Source organism: Narcine bancroftii, chromosome 5 (genome assembly GCF_036971445.1).
Source record: "Narcine bancroftii isolate sNarBan1 chromosome 5, sNarBan1.hap1, whole genome shotgun sequence".
NCBI lineage: Eukaryota > Metazoa > Chordata > Chondrichthyes > Torpediniformes > Narcinidae > Narcine > Narcine bancroftii.
The window spans coordinates 193663365-193675455 of record NC_091473.1 but is presented as its reverse complement, the minus strand read 5'-3'; the positions used below and the strand labels follow the sequence as shown (position 1 = coordinate 193675455).

The 12091-nt window shown below is 49.2% G+C and overlaps 1 protein-coding gene across 1 annotated transcript in view; it reads left to right on the top strand.

Moving 5' to 3' along the window:
- prpf3 (PRP3 pre-mRNA processing factor 3 homolog (yeast)) overlaps positions 1-3460 on the top strand; it is a 60623-nt gene extending 57163 nt beyond the window's left edge. Inside the window, exons 14-16 of the mRNA XM_069940527.1 lie at positions 112-195; positions 2301-2362; positions 2643-3460. Coding sequence (XP_069796628.1) covers positions 112-195; positions 2301-2362; positions 2643-2792 — 296 coding nt within the window. The 3' untranslated portion in view covers positions 2793-3460. The remainder of the gene's footprint in view (positions 1-111; positions 196-2300; positions 2363-2642) is intronic.
- The last annotated feature ends 8631 nt before the right edge of the window (positions 3461-12091 follow it).

The window sequence follows — 12091 nt, the reverse complement described above, 5'->3', positions numbered from 1 at the left end:
CCACTTGTTGGGATAATGACCACAAAGCAGGGTGGCTGGGGATTCTGGCTGATGTGAAGTCCGAGGGGTTTCGGGTCACGCACTCAGCTACCACCTGCTTTGTCCATTTAGGCCCCAAAGCACAGAAGAAATTCAAGCGTCTGATGCTGCACCGTATAAAGTGGGCGGAGCAGACGGCCAGTTCCCGTGACGACGGTGAGTTGTGGGGTGGGCGTTCCTTGGCTCTTTACTATGTAAAAGATTGGTAGAGAAGAGATGGATGCATGGAGGTGGGGGGTTGGGGTGATGTATTAGCAGGGGTAGAGGATTGTTTAACCAATAGAGAGACCTGGGATACAGGGGTGTTTCTGGTTGGCAATCAGAAGCCCCTTTCACACTGGCACGTTAACCCAGTTATTAACCACCAGTCTACTGGTTAACGTGCCAGTGTGAACGCTCACAAACTGGCACGCAGGGGCCAAATCTCCCCGGGGATGAGCCACCTTTCTCTGCCGCTTCATTTAGCGGTTCGCTGTGTGAAAGGTCCAAAAGTAGGGTGCTTCAGTGGTCTGTGCTGGACTCGCAACTGTTCACGATTGTCGTGTATCTCAGTTTGCTGATGACACAAACTCGAGTGGAAAAGCAAATTGTGCAGAAGATACGGAGAGTCTGTAGAGGGATATCGATAGATTGAGTGAGTGGGCAAGGGTGCGGCAGATGGTAAGTTGTCCACTTTGGAAGGAAAAATGGAAGATCAGATTATTATTTAAATGGCGGGGGACTGCATCATGGGAGGGCTTGTGCATGAATCGAAAAAGGTTGCAGGTGCAGCAGGTTGTCAGGAAGGCAACTTAAAACGTTGGCCTTTATTGCTGGAAGGATTGAATTGAGCAGGGAGGTTGTGCTGCAACCGTACAAGGTCCTGGTGAGGTCTCAGCTGGAGAACTGGGTGCAGTTCTGGTCTCCTTACTGGAGGAAGAATGGACTGGCTTTGGAGGCGGTGCCGAGGAGATTCACCAGGTTGATTCCAGAGGTGAAGGGGTTTGCCTATGAGGAGAGATCAAGTTGTCTGGGAAGATTGAGAGGGGATCTGAAAGAAATGTATGAAATTATGAAAGGCATAGATAAGATAGAGGAAGGTAACTTGTTCCCATTGGTGGGGGAGACCAGAACGAGGGGACGTGGATTTAGGGGAGTAGATTTAGGACGGAGATGAGAAGGAACTGCTTTTCCCAGAGTGTGGGGAATCTGTGGAATTCGCTGCCCATTGAAGTAGCGGAGGTGACGTCAGTAAATATATTTAAGACAAGATTGAATGGATTTTTACAGAGTAGGGGGATTAAGGGACATGGGGAAAAGGCAGGCTCATCCCCATCTACCTATCATCAGATCGGTCATGATCACCGATGGGCCAGATGGCCGACTCCTGCTCCTATTTCTTATGTTCTGACGATATATTACAGGCAAGGGAATGTTCCTGAGAGAATCCCTTGGTTGTAATTGGGGCACCCTGTGACTAAGGGGCGGTGGCTGGTGGCAGGATATCATCTCTCCACACTGTCTAACAGGGAAACAAGTGCTTCGGCCCATCTCCCTCATGCTGGTGAGGTAGCTCACTGAGCTACACTCCGTCCCAACCTTCCATGTCCGTGCATGTCCCTCAATACCTTTCCATTGTGGTCATTTTCGCTGCCCACTGCCCTTCGTGTTAACCTCCCCACACCCTCTTCAACTTTTCTCCTCTCCCCTTCAATGCATGTCCTCCAGTTCCACCCTCCCCGGCCTTGGGGGAGGGATGGTCACCCACCGGCCTTGTAGGAGGGATCACCACCCCCTTCCTGGCCCTGGGGAAGGGGCGGTCACTCCCCCCAGCCCTGGGGAAGGAGCAGTCACTCCCCCCACCCCTGGGGAAGGGGCAGTCACTCCCCCGGCCCTAGGGAAGGGGCAGTCACTCCCTCAGCCCTGGGGAAGGGGCAGTCACTCCCCTGGCCCTGGGGAAGGGACAGTCACTCCCCCTGGTCCTGGGGAAGGGGCAGTCACTCCCCCTGGCCCTGGGGGAGGGGCAGAAAGAAGGTAATAACTGCCCCTCCCCATTTTATAAAGCTCTCGACCTCCTGGCTCCCCCTCCCCTTGCTCCTGGTGTCCCCTCCCCTCCCTCCTCTCCCTTCCCCTCGATCCTCACTCTCTCACCTTTTCATTAAAGCATCAGCCTGCTCTTTTCATGCCCGAAATGTTGGATACTGTGGATGCCGTGTGACCCTAGAGTTTCCCCAGCCCGGCCGTGTTTAGTTGGTGACTTGTGGCTGTTTCTTATCACACAGACGAGGATGGCTCGGACGATGACGCGGTGAAGAAGGTGAATAAGTGTGTGCTGGTATGGGAGGTAAGGATCACAGTTGCTCCTTCTCTCATTGACCATGTGGCCCCATTCTCAAGCCTCCCCCACCTCCTGCACACCCCCCTCCTCCACTTCACCTCTCCTACTGCTCCTCCTCTCCTGCTTCCTCCTCTCTCCCCCCTTTGATCTGGAGTTGTTGCCTATCCTGCGGGTCCTTGCTGTGTGTGCACGTGTGTCTGCACCTTCAAGCTTGTGTTCACTGCCATGGGTTTGGGGGTTCTGTTGTCCAAGGCGAGGCCTGAATTTCATCTCTCCTGGCCCCCAGGGAACGGCGAAGGAGCGGAGCTTTGGTGACATGAAGTTCAAGCAGTGCCCAACTGAGAGCATGGCACGGGAGCACTTCAAGAAGCATGGGGTGGAGCAGTACTGGGACCTGGCCATCAGCGAATCTGTGCTGGAGGTGACCGAGGACTGAGGCCGTGACGCCTCCCCATGCATCCGTGCGACTGCCTGCTGGTTTGGAGTTTTCCTGGGTCTGTCGGGGATTGGGAGGGGAGGACGAGACGTCTAGGCGAGAGAGGGACCTTCAGCTGGTTCGGGAAGAAGAGAGGGGCTCTGATTGTTGCTTCTTCACACTCGAGGACGTCACTGGGGTCCCAAGTGCCAGTGGGACGAAAGGCTTTTGATCTTGGAAAGGAGTCGCCCTTGCCTGATTGGTCGGGTGGAACACAGGCTGTGTCGGGGAGGGGGAGCAGTATGGCTGTGTTTACAGAGGCGCATGGATGGATGACGGCCGTGCCTCTCCACAACAGCCCATCCCCTCGGTTCGTGTTGACGACACGCAGACTCGGGGTTGGTACCATTGCAGCGTGCATCCGACTGTTACAAAGCAAGTTCTCTCTCTCTCTCTCTCCCCCTCTCTCTCTCTCTCCCGCTTCCCGCTGAAGACTGTTAATGGCTTTGGCAGCCAAGGCATGACTGACCCCTGCCCTCGGGCAGCTCTGTGCCCATGTGCCCGAGCAGAGGGCATGCCTCGCTGCCCACACCTTGGATCAAATCGGATCAGCCAAAAAGGAATTCAACCCAGGGTGTGGTGTTGGTTGGCCCACTGAAGGGCAAATAAAACACTTGTTGAAATAGAAATTGAATGTATCTTCTTACGGTAAGGGCTCCGGGTGGGGGTGGGGGGGGTATCGAGGGATGGTAAAGAGTGCCCAATGGGGCTGCATAACACAGGCACTGCTTGTAGTTGGCCTGCATAATGCTGTCTGGCCCGGCTTGCACAACGTGAGCTGGCCTTGTTTGTGGTTGGCCTAAATAATGCTGTCTGGCCTCACTTGTGGTTGGCCTGTGCAGTGGGGTCCGGTCCTGGCTTCGGCCTGCACAGTGCAAGTCTGGGCCTGCACAGCGTGGGACTGACCCCGCTGGGCTGTGGAGTGTTGACTGTCCTGCACCTCCAACCAGGCATAACTTTGCAGGGAGTGCTGCCTGCTTTCACCCTTCTTCCTTTCATGGCTCCTGCCTCTTTTCTCCCCGCCCAAGGACCTGGACCTGGAGCTGTGGATGTACGTCGGCAAGGTTGTGTGGAGCTGCCATTTACACAGGGAGGCATTTCCCCCAGAAAACATCCCAGCAGCTCAGGATTATAGTCTGTGTGGAAAGTTGTTCTCCATTTATCCAGTGTTGTCCTTGTTTTAAGACTAAAATAGGGCAGTATAGAAGGATCTTCACTCTGTGTCTGACCCTGGGAGTGTGTAATGGGATGGTGAGGAGGGGGCTTCATTCTGTGTCTGATCCCAGGAGTGTGTGATGGGTCGGTGCAGAGGGGGCTTCATTCTGTGTCTGATCCCGGGAGTGTATGATGGGACGGTGTGGAGGGGGCTTCATTCTGTGTCTGACCCCAGGAGTGTGTGATGGGACGGTGCGGAGGGAGCTTCACTCTGTCTGACCCTGGGTGTGCGTGATGGGACAGTGTGGTGGGAACCAGCAAGTGTTGGGTGGGTTAAATTGGAGAGGCAGTATAGGTGCACTGAACGCTGGAACTGCAGGATTCTTGGAGGAGCAACCCCTTGTACCGTGCTTCTACCAAGCTTCATCAAGTATTGATAGCAATGGAATACAAACCCCAACTGAGAATATATCCTGAGTGTGGAATCTGTTCCCTGAAAGGGTTGTGGAAGCATATTTGGCAGGAACTTTCCAAAGGGAATTTGATAAGACTTAATTGGTGTGCAGGCAATGAAGAGAGAAAGTGGCAGCGGAATTAATCAGAGTGGTTGACCGAAGACCAGACAGATGGACGCCTGACTTTCAACTGGAAGCAAGCGAGTCTGTGTGGGACCACTCAGTTGCTCCACTCCTGGCAAATCAAAGTGGCCTCGAATGCCCTTCCATCACATGGTCAGGGGCTGGTCCCAGGTTGTCCCATTTTCTAGGAATCTGGTAGGGTGTTGGAAGTGTAGGGTTGTCCATGAAATAGATGGTAGGGGGTGAGTTGTGTGGGGACCCCCACGGTTGAATCAAAATGCAGGCAGTCATGGCTGCAGTTTTGTTGTATCTATTTTATTAATAAATGTTGTTTCCTCAAAGACAAATCACATCCTCACTTTCTATTATACTCGTTCATTATCATCTTACTACATATACCATCATACAAAGCAACGTTGCACAGTGCACGCACATAATAATCATGTAGATCTGTTTGTATGTAAGTGTATAGTGGTACTCCATGACTGTAATTGGGACCGAAGGTTCAGCCGTATCTCAAAATGGACACAAGTTGGAATTTTGCCTGTGTGCATGGAGCGCCGAAGTCTTACTGCAAACTTTTCAGTCAAATCTTTTCTCATCGTAGATTTGACGATAATAAAGCTTTCTGAATTTGTGACCAACCTTGACGAGTCTTTCCACATTCTGGCCCACAATTCCTTGTTAGTCAACGTCCGGTGGTCCTCAGGCAGCCATCTTGAGTTCTGCGTACGCGCAAGTCTTCAGTTGGCGCGTGCGCGTTTGGCTCGCTTATTGCCGTTCGGACGATACTGAATTGCGCCAACCGAACAAATCAAGAGGGCTGCACCCAGCCTATGGTCCCTGGGACGCCGACTAACAAGGGAAGTACGCACATTTTGGCTCTTACACGCCCTGTATCCCTGTTATAGTTTGTTAAATACAGCATAATCCATGTAATTATTATATTTTTATTTATATACTGAATTTAAAAAAATTTTGGTCGTATATGCGGATGGACGTAGGTCGCATAGGCTGCAAGTCGGGTGTACCTGTGTGTTTATATATTTATGTGCCCCCAAAACTGAGGTGGTGTCATGTTGACTGAGCTGTTGGGTGGGGCAATGCGTTGGTGCATCACTTGACTTTGTGCTTAAAGCAGGGGATACGGTGAAAGTGGAGACTAGTAAAATCTTTGGAAAAAGTGCGGTATCTGTAACTGCACTGGGTGGTCATGGTGGTGATTTATTGTGGGACACCGACGGCGAAGCAGCTACAGACGGGGACCCGTATGATGACCGTGTAAGCAGTGAGACTCAAGGTGGGCTGCCGAGTTCTTTGCCTCAGACGATGATAAAGATTTTAGATGTGTTATATTTTTCAAACAATAAAAATTTCTTTCCAATATACCGGAAGCTTAAACGTTTGTTGTAGGGTGGGGTCTGAGTGGGTTATGGAACGAATCGAGTGGCATTTTGAGTGGAAATTTACGGTCACGTTTTTGTATCTGGCCTGTAAGACGATCCCTGTTTTTGGGTGCTTCGAGGATCGTGTTATATGCCGAAATATCTGGTGTGTGCATATTTATAAAACTATAGCTATCTTGAGAGAGAATAGAAGATTTGAAAAGTATGCCCCACTCTACTGGAGTGAGCAGCTTTCAGTAACACCTTTATAAAACATTCTTTGAAGAAATAATTTCCATTCAAATGTTTGGAGTTTTTCAAGATTAAATGTTGAAAGGAACACAGCTACGTGACAGGATCGCTGTCAAGAACTGGGTAACTCGGCAGGGTGTGGGTTCACACGGGGCAGTGAGAGAGTTTCCGCTTTGCTGCGATCTGCTAATTAGGCCCTGGATGGTTGGGACCATCTTTTCCCACCACTCGCCTCTGCCAAATGTTACCCTCATTGAGGAAATCAGCACTGTGTTTACAGTCTGTTGATCTAAGATGTTGTTACATGAGATTTAAGTCAGGTTTGGTGGGTTCACAGAGAAGCAGGTCTCAGAGACAGGCTGATAAATGGAGGTTGATCTTTATTGTACACAGGGAAATTGTAACATGGAAGGTGCAAGACAGCAGTTGATATACTAAAACTACATAGGCATTCTCATGGGATACAGCCATCTCTGATACCAAGAGCTAAATATTCCCACAGAGGTAATACGGACCCACCCTGTGTAGTGCACACTTGACCAACGACTCCTCCAGCAATGTCAACAGTTTGAAAGCTGGCACAGAGCAGCATTCATAGTCATTTCCAAGGAGCAAGTTTGTGGCGGGCTTTTAAAGTGAAGGGGAGACCAGCCCAGGTGATCAGTAGGTGCTTTAAAGAGGCCGGTGGTCAGGTGTGCACTAATGGGTGGGCAGAGTCCAACCTTGATTGGCAGGTGATGCGACTTGACTGGGTTCTGGGCGGAGAGGTCACGTGACCCTCCACATTCCCGCCAGGTTCCAGGCGGAGACATCACATGACCCTCCACAATACAGATGTCAAGTTCGGGTTTATCGTCAGATGTACCAAAATGTAGTCATGAAAATTGTTATGTGACTTGCACATCTCTCACATAGTACAAATGAGACCGTTCAGAAGTGCAGTTACAGAGGGCACCAGAGCAATGACAACATAATTCCATTGGTATGAGGCTCATTCAGGATACTGATATCAGCAGGTAAAGAAATTCTTCATTCTGGACCTTGAATTCAATGGGAAAGGTACCGACGGGTCAGATCTCTGCCCGCTTCTGTGGCAGTAGAGGTGTCAGCGCACAACTAGAAGAGGCGTGCGGATCACTAAGCGCGCTCTACCTTTCACAGCTGATCTATTATCATTGAAGAATTAAAAAGGCACAAGCCCTGATCGACAAAGGACTTTGTGTGGCAGCCCAAACTCCAGAATTTAGGACCTGTCTTGGATGTGCATGAGATCAAAGGCTACTATGTGCACGGTGAGACTTCTGATGTAATTGCCGCTGTATATGTGTTTGGCTGCGCTAGGGCATGCCCTTTGCTGACTGTGCCTTAGGCTCCCACATTGATCCCTGAATAAAGGCGACTGTCACAGACCCCTCCTCAGGCCAGGACAGTCGATCAGCATGGACAAACCCCCGTTCTGCTGTGAATAAAAGCCTATCAGTTTCTTGTCATCTTTGAAGTAAATAATGGTGCATCGATTGCTACCAAGTTGGATTTCATGATTTCAGCAAGGATTCCCAGAGGTCCAGGCATTTATAAGGACATACACTGCCTTCCATAATGTTTGGGACAAAGGCACTTTCCCCCTTTATTTGTAATCAGATAATTCATGTAATTAAAGAGCACATTCCAGATTTTATTCAAGGTTATTTGGACACACTTTAGTTTGACCATGGAGAAATTACAGTCCTTTTTATCTATAGTCCCGTCATTTCAGGCACTACCACATTTGGGACATTTGGCTTAACAGGTGTTTGTGAATACTGTGACAGATTATTTTGTTTGTGTTGTGTATAGATATGTTTTCGGGAGATATATTGGGGCAGGATTTTAGTGTAGGTCACATACAAACACTTTAGATTGAGATTTTATAAAGTCTGCTCGATGAAGGTATCATTGAACCCAACACCAGCCCGTGGAGATCGCAAGTGGTTGTGGTAAAAGGGGAACAGGTCCAGGCTAGTAATTGACTATAGTATAACTATTAATCAGTACACACTCCTGGACGCATACCCTGCCCCCCCCCCCTCGAATTTCGGACATGGTGAATGATATTGCACAGTATCAAGTCTATTCGACCATCGACCTGAAAGCTGCCTATCACCAGCTGCCAATCTGTTCCGAGGACTGTCCATATGTGGCATTTGAGGCTAATGGTCGTCTCTATCAATTCTGGCGGGTCCTTTGGTATTACTAATGAGGTTTCTATCTTCCTGAGGCAGATAGACAGAATGGTGAAAGGCTACCTTCCCCTACCTTGACAATGTCACCATATGTGGCCACACCTTGGAAGACCATGACGCCAACCTTCAGAGTTTTCTCCACGCGGAAAAAGCCTTGAATCTCACTTACATCTCTGACAAGGGCGTGTTCAGGACTATCGTCTGGCTATCCTTGGCTACATGGTGGAGAATGACATCATTGGCCCCAACCCCAATAGGATGTGCCCCCTGTTAGAGCTCCTCATTCCCAGAACCTCAAGGGCTTTGAGGAGATGCCTGGGGTCTTTCACATATTATGTCCAATGGATCCCTCAATACGCTGATAAGATTTGTCCTCTCTTAGAAGCCACTAATTTCCCCCTCTCGGCTGAAGCCCAAACGGCTTTTTAACTACCTCTGGAACCACATTGCAAAAACAGCCATGCACTCGATAGATGAGAATGTGCCCTCAACCAGGCGTGCAGGCCAGTTGCATTTTTTTTCACGGACATTACAAGGCCACAGACTCCGGAACCCATCTGTGGAAAAGGAGGCTCAAACCATTGTAGAAGGCACTGGAGACCCTATCTGGCTGGCAGAAGATTTACACTCCTCACTGAACAGTGCTCTGTCGCTTTCATGTTTAATAATGACTAGAGGGGCAAAATCAAGAATGACAAGATTGCTAGGTGGAGGATCAAGCTTTCCACCTACAATTATGACATTGCATATTGGCCAGGAGCTCTTGATGACCCTCCAGATGCCTTATCCAGAGGAAGCTGTGCCTCTGCACACACCGGCCAACTGCAGCGTCTGCATAATGAGCTCTGCCATCCAGGGGTTACCCACATGGCTCATTTTGTCAAGGTGTGCAATTTGTCCTACTCCTTGAAAACGTCATGGAAATGACCAAGTCTGCGTGGAGTGCAAGCCACACTTCTACCACGCCGAATAGGCACACCTGATCAAGTCATCCAGGCCCTTAAGGCTCAATGTTGATTTTAAGGGACCTCTCCCCTCCACGAATGGGAATACCTTCTTCCTCTCTGTAATTGACGTGCACTCCTGTTTCCCGTTCGCCATTCCATGCCCAGACATGTCCACTTCATTGGTCATGAAGGCCCTAGGCTCCATTTTCACCCTGTTTGGGTATCCCAGCTATATTCATAGCGACCGAGGCTCATCCTTCATGAGTGACGAGCTACGTCAGTACCTGCTGGTGAGTGGCTTCATGTCCAGCAGGACTACTAGCTACAACCCCCGAGGAAACGGGCATGTTGAAAAGGAGAATGCCCATGGTCTGGAAGGCTGTCAAACTGGCCCTGAAGTCAAAAGGCCTTCCAGACTCACGGTGGCAGGAAGTCCTCCCTATGGCGCTCCATTCCATCTGATCGCTACTATGTACGCTACTCCTCACGAACTATTCAATTTCAAAAGGTCGGCATTGGGACCTACACTCCTAACCTGGCTCACCACTCCCAGAATCCTTCTGAAAACTACTGTGAGATCATACCCTTAATTATAAGCTTATGAAAGCATTTATTTTCCCTCCAGTCGTGAGAGCTTTTATTCTCGCTACACCCCCTGAATATCTCCAAAGTACAATCCACTTCATTAATAAGACTGAAATGACACATGGTATGCCAGATGCCACCTCAACATTTGCCTGTGCTAAAATTCTATTTGGCTTCAAACACTCCTAGATCTCCTTGTTCAGCATTATTTTGTGGTTACTCCCACTCCCCCTCCCTGCCCTCTCCCCTTCCCATCCCCCCTTCCTCTCTCTCTCTGCCCCTCTCTATCTCCTTGTATCTCCCCTCTGGCCCAGACCTGACCAGAGTTCAAGGTCTCGCAAGAGGCCAAGCCAACATCGAGGATCAAAAGCTTAGTAACCAGAGGAAACAGATTTATGATAATTTAAGGACCACCTTAGATATGTTTCTTCTGATTCCTGACCCTTTTGCTGCTAAAAACAGGTTCTCTTTCTCTTTTGAAATATTCCATCATTTTGATCACCTCTAATAAATCTGCTTTTATCAAAAAAGAACAATCCTGAGGCTTCTCAAGTCTCACCACATAACGTGGCCCCTGGTCCCTGGGTTGGCTGCACTGGTATCAGGAATGACATTATTAATGTCGTGTTAAGCTGAATATTATTGAAATAGATATTAAAATCCATTACTTGCCTGTCACTAGTGTCATTGTAATGGCATTGTCACTGTCCTCTACACCCTCTCAGTCTTTGATGTAAATACAAATGATACTGTGAACATCTAAGGTGGCGGCACAGACCAGGTCTGGAGCGGCTTTTCTCTGCAACGGTTGCTGACCTTTTAGTTCAATGAAGTCGGACATTGGACCGCAGGGAGTTGTGCGAGGCAGGGGAGAGTGTTGAACAGGAGCTGATTCATGGTGATGCTGCAGATTTGTGAAGGTCTTGATCGCTGAAGAAAATGGAGCTCCAGATGCGGTCTAGTGGAGGGCTCAAGCCGCTTGTGTCGCAGCCGTCCAGTGGTTTTTCAGACTTCTTCTATCAATACTGACGAAAGACTGGAATTACTGGACGACAGGCTTTTATTACCATTAGACTGGACCCGTGCTCCTCTTGCTGGCCTGATTCCAGGGAGAGACTCGGGCATAATCGCATTTATTGGGGAATTCTGGGGGAGGAGTTACAGGGAGGAGGCGGGCCAGGGTCATCGCTAAGGTTCCTGGTATCGAAGGACGAGGATCAAAGGTGGAGCAGCAGAGCCGATGAGGCATCTGGGTGTGACTGGGAGCTGTAGAGCCGTGACGGAATTGAAGGACTCCGAGACGCTCCGCCCTGGGTCTTTTGGTGACTATAGAGGACTGGAGATTGCTTTGTTCTGTGCCTCGTGGCGGCCGATGCCAGAGTTTGGGAAGCTCTGTGACCTGTGACTGGGCGGGGTATATCCTAACACCAGTGGACCTTACAACATCTTGTCCATGGGGAATCATTGAACCTGACTTGGGATGGCAGCGCGTGTAATCTGCAGTGGCCTTGGAGATTAGGGGAAGCATTTTTTTTCATTTGAATGTTGGCCTTTACAAATCAGAGCATTGAGTCTTGGAGCTGGGATGTCATGTTAAAATTGTACAAGGATTGATGAAGCCAAACATGGAGTATTGTGTCCAGTTTTAGACACCAAAATAGAGGAAAGATATCAACAATTTGGAGAGAGTGCAAAGTAGAATGTTGCCGGGGTTACAGGGACTAAGTTATAGGGAAAGGTTAAACGTCAGGTCTTTATTCTTTTGAACATAGAAGGTTGAGAGGAGATTTGATTGAGGTATTTTACAATTATTAGGGGTATAGATAGAGTTGATGTGGAGAGGCTTTATCCTTTAAGAAAGGGAGAGATACAAATAAGAGAACATGAGTTGGGGGCAAAGGTTTAGAGGAAACATGAGGGGGCACTTCTTTACTGCATTCATGGGTGTGTGAAACAAACTTCCAGTCAAAATGGTGAAGGAGAATCGATAGCATTTAAGGAGAAGTTGGATATGTATTCGGACAGGAAAGGAAGGAAGGGTTACGGGTTGAGTGTAGGTCAGTGGGGTTAGGTGGGAGAAACTGTTCGGCATGGTCGAGAAGGGCCAAATTGGCCTGTTTCTGTGCTGTAATTGTT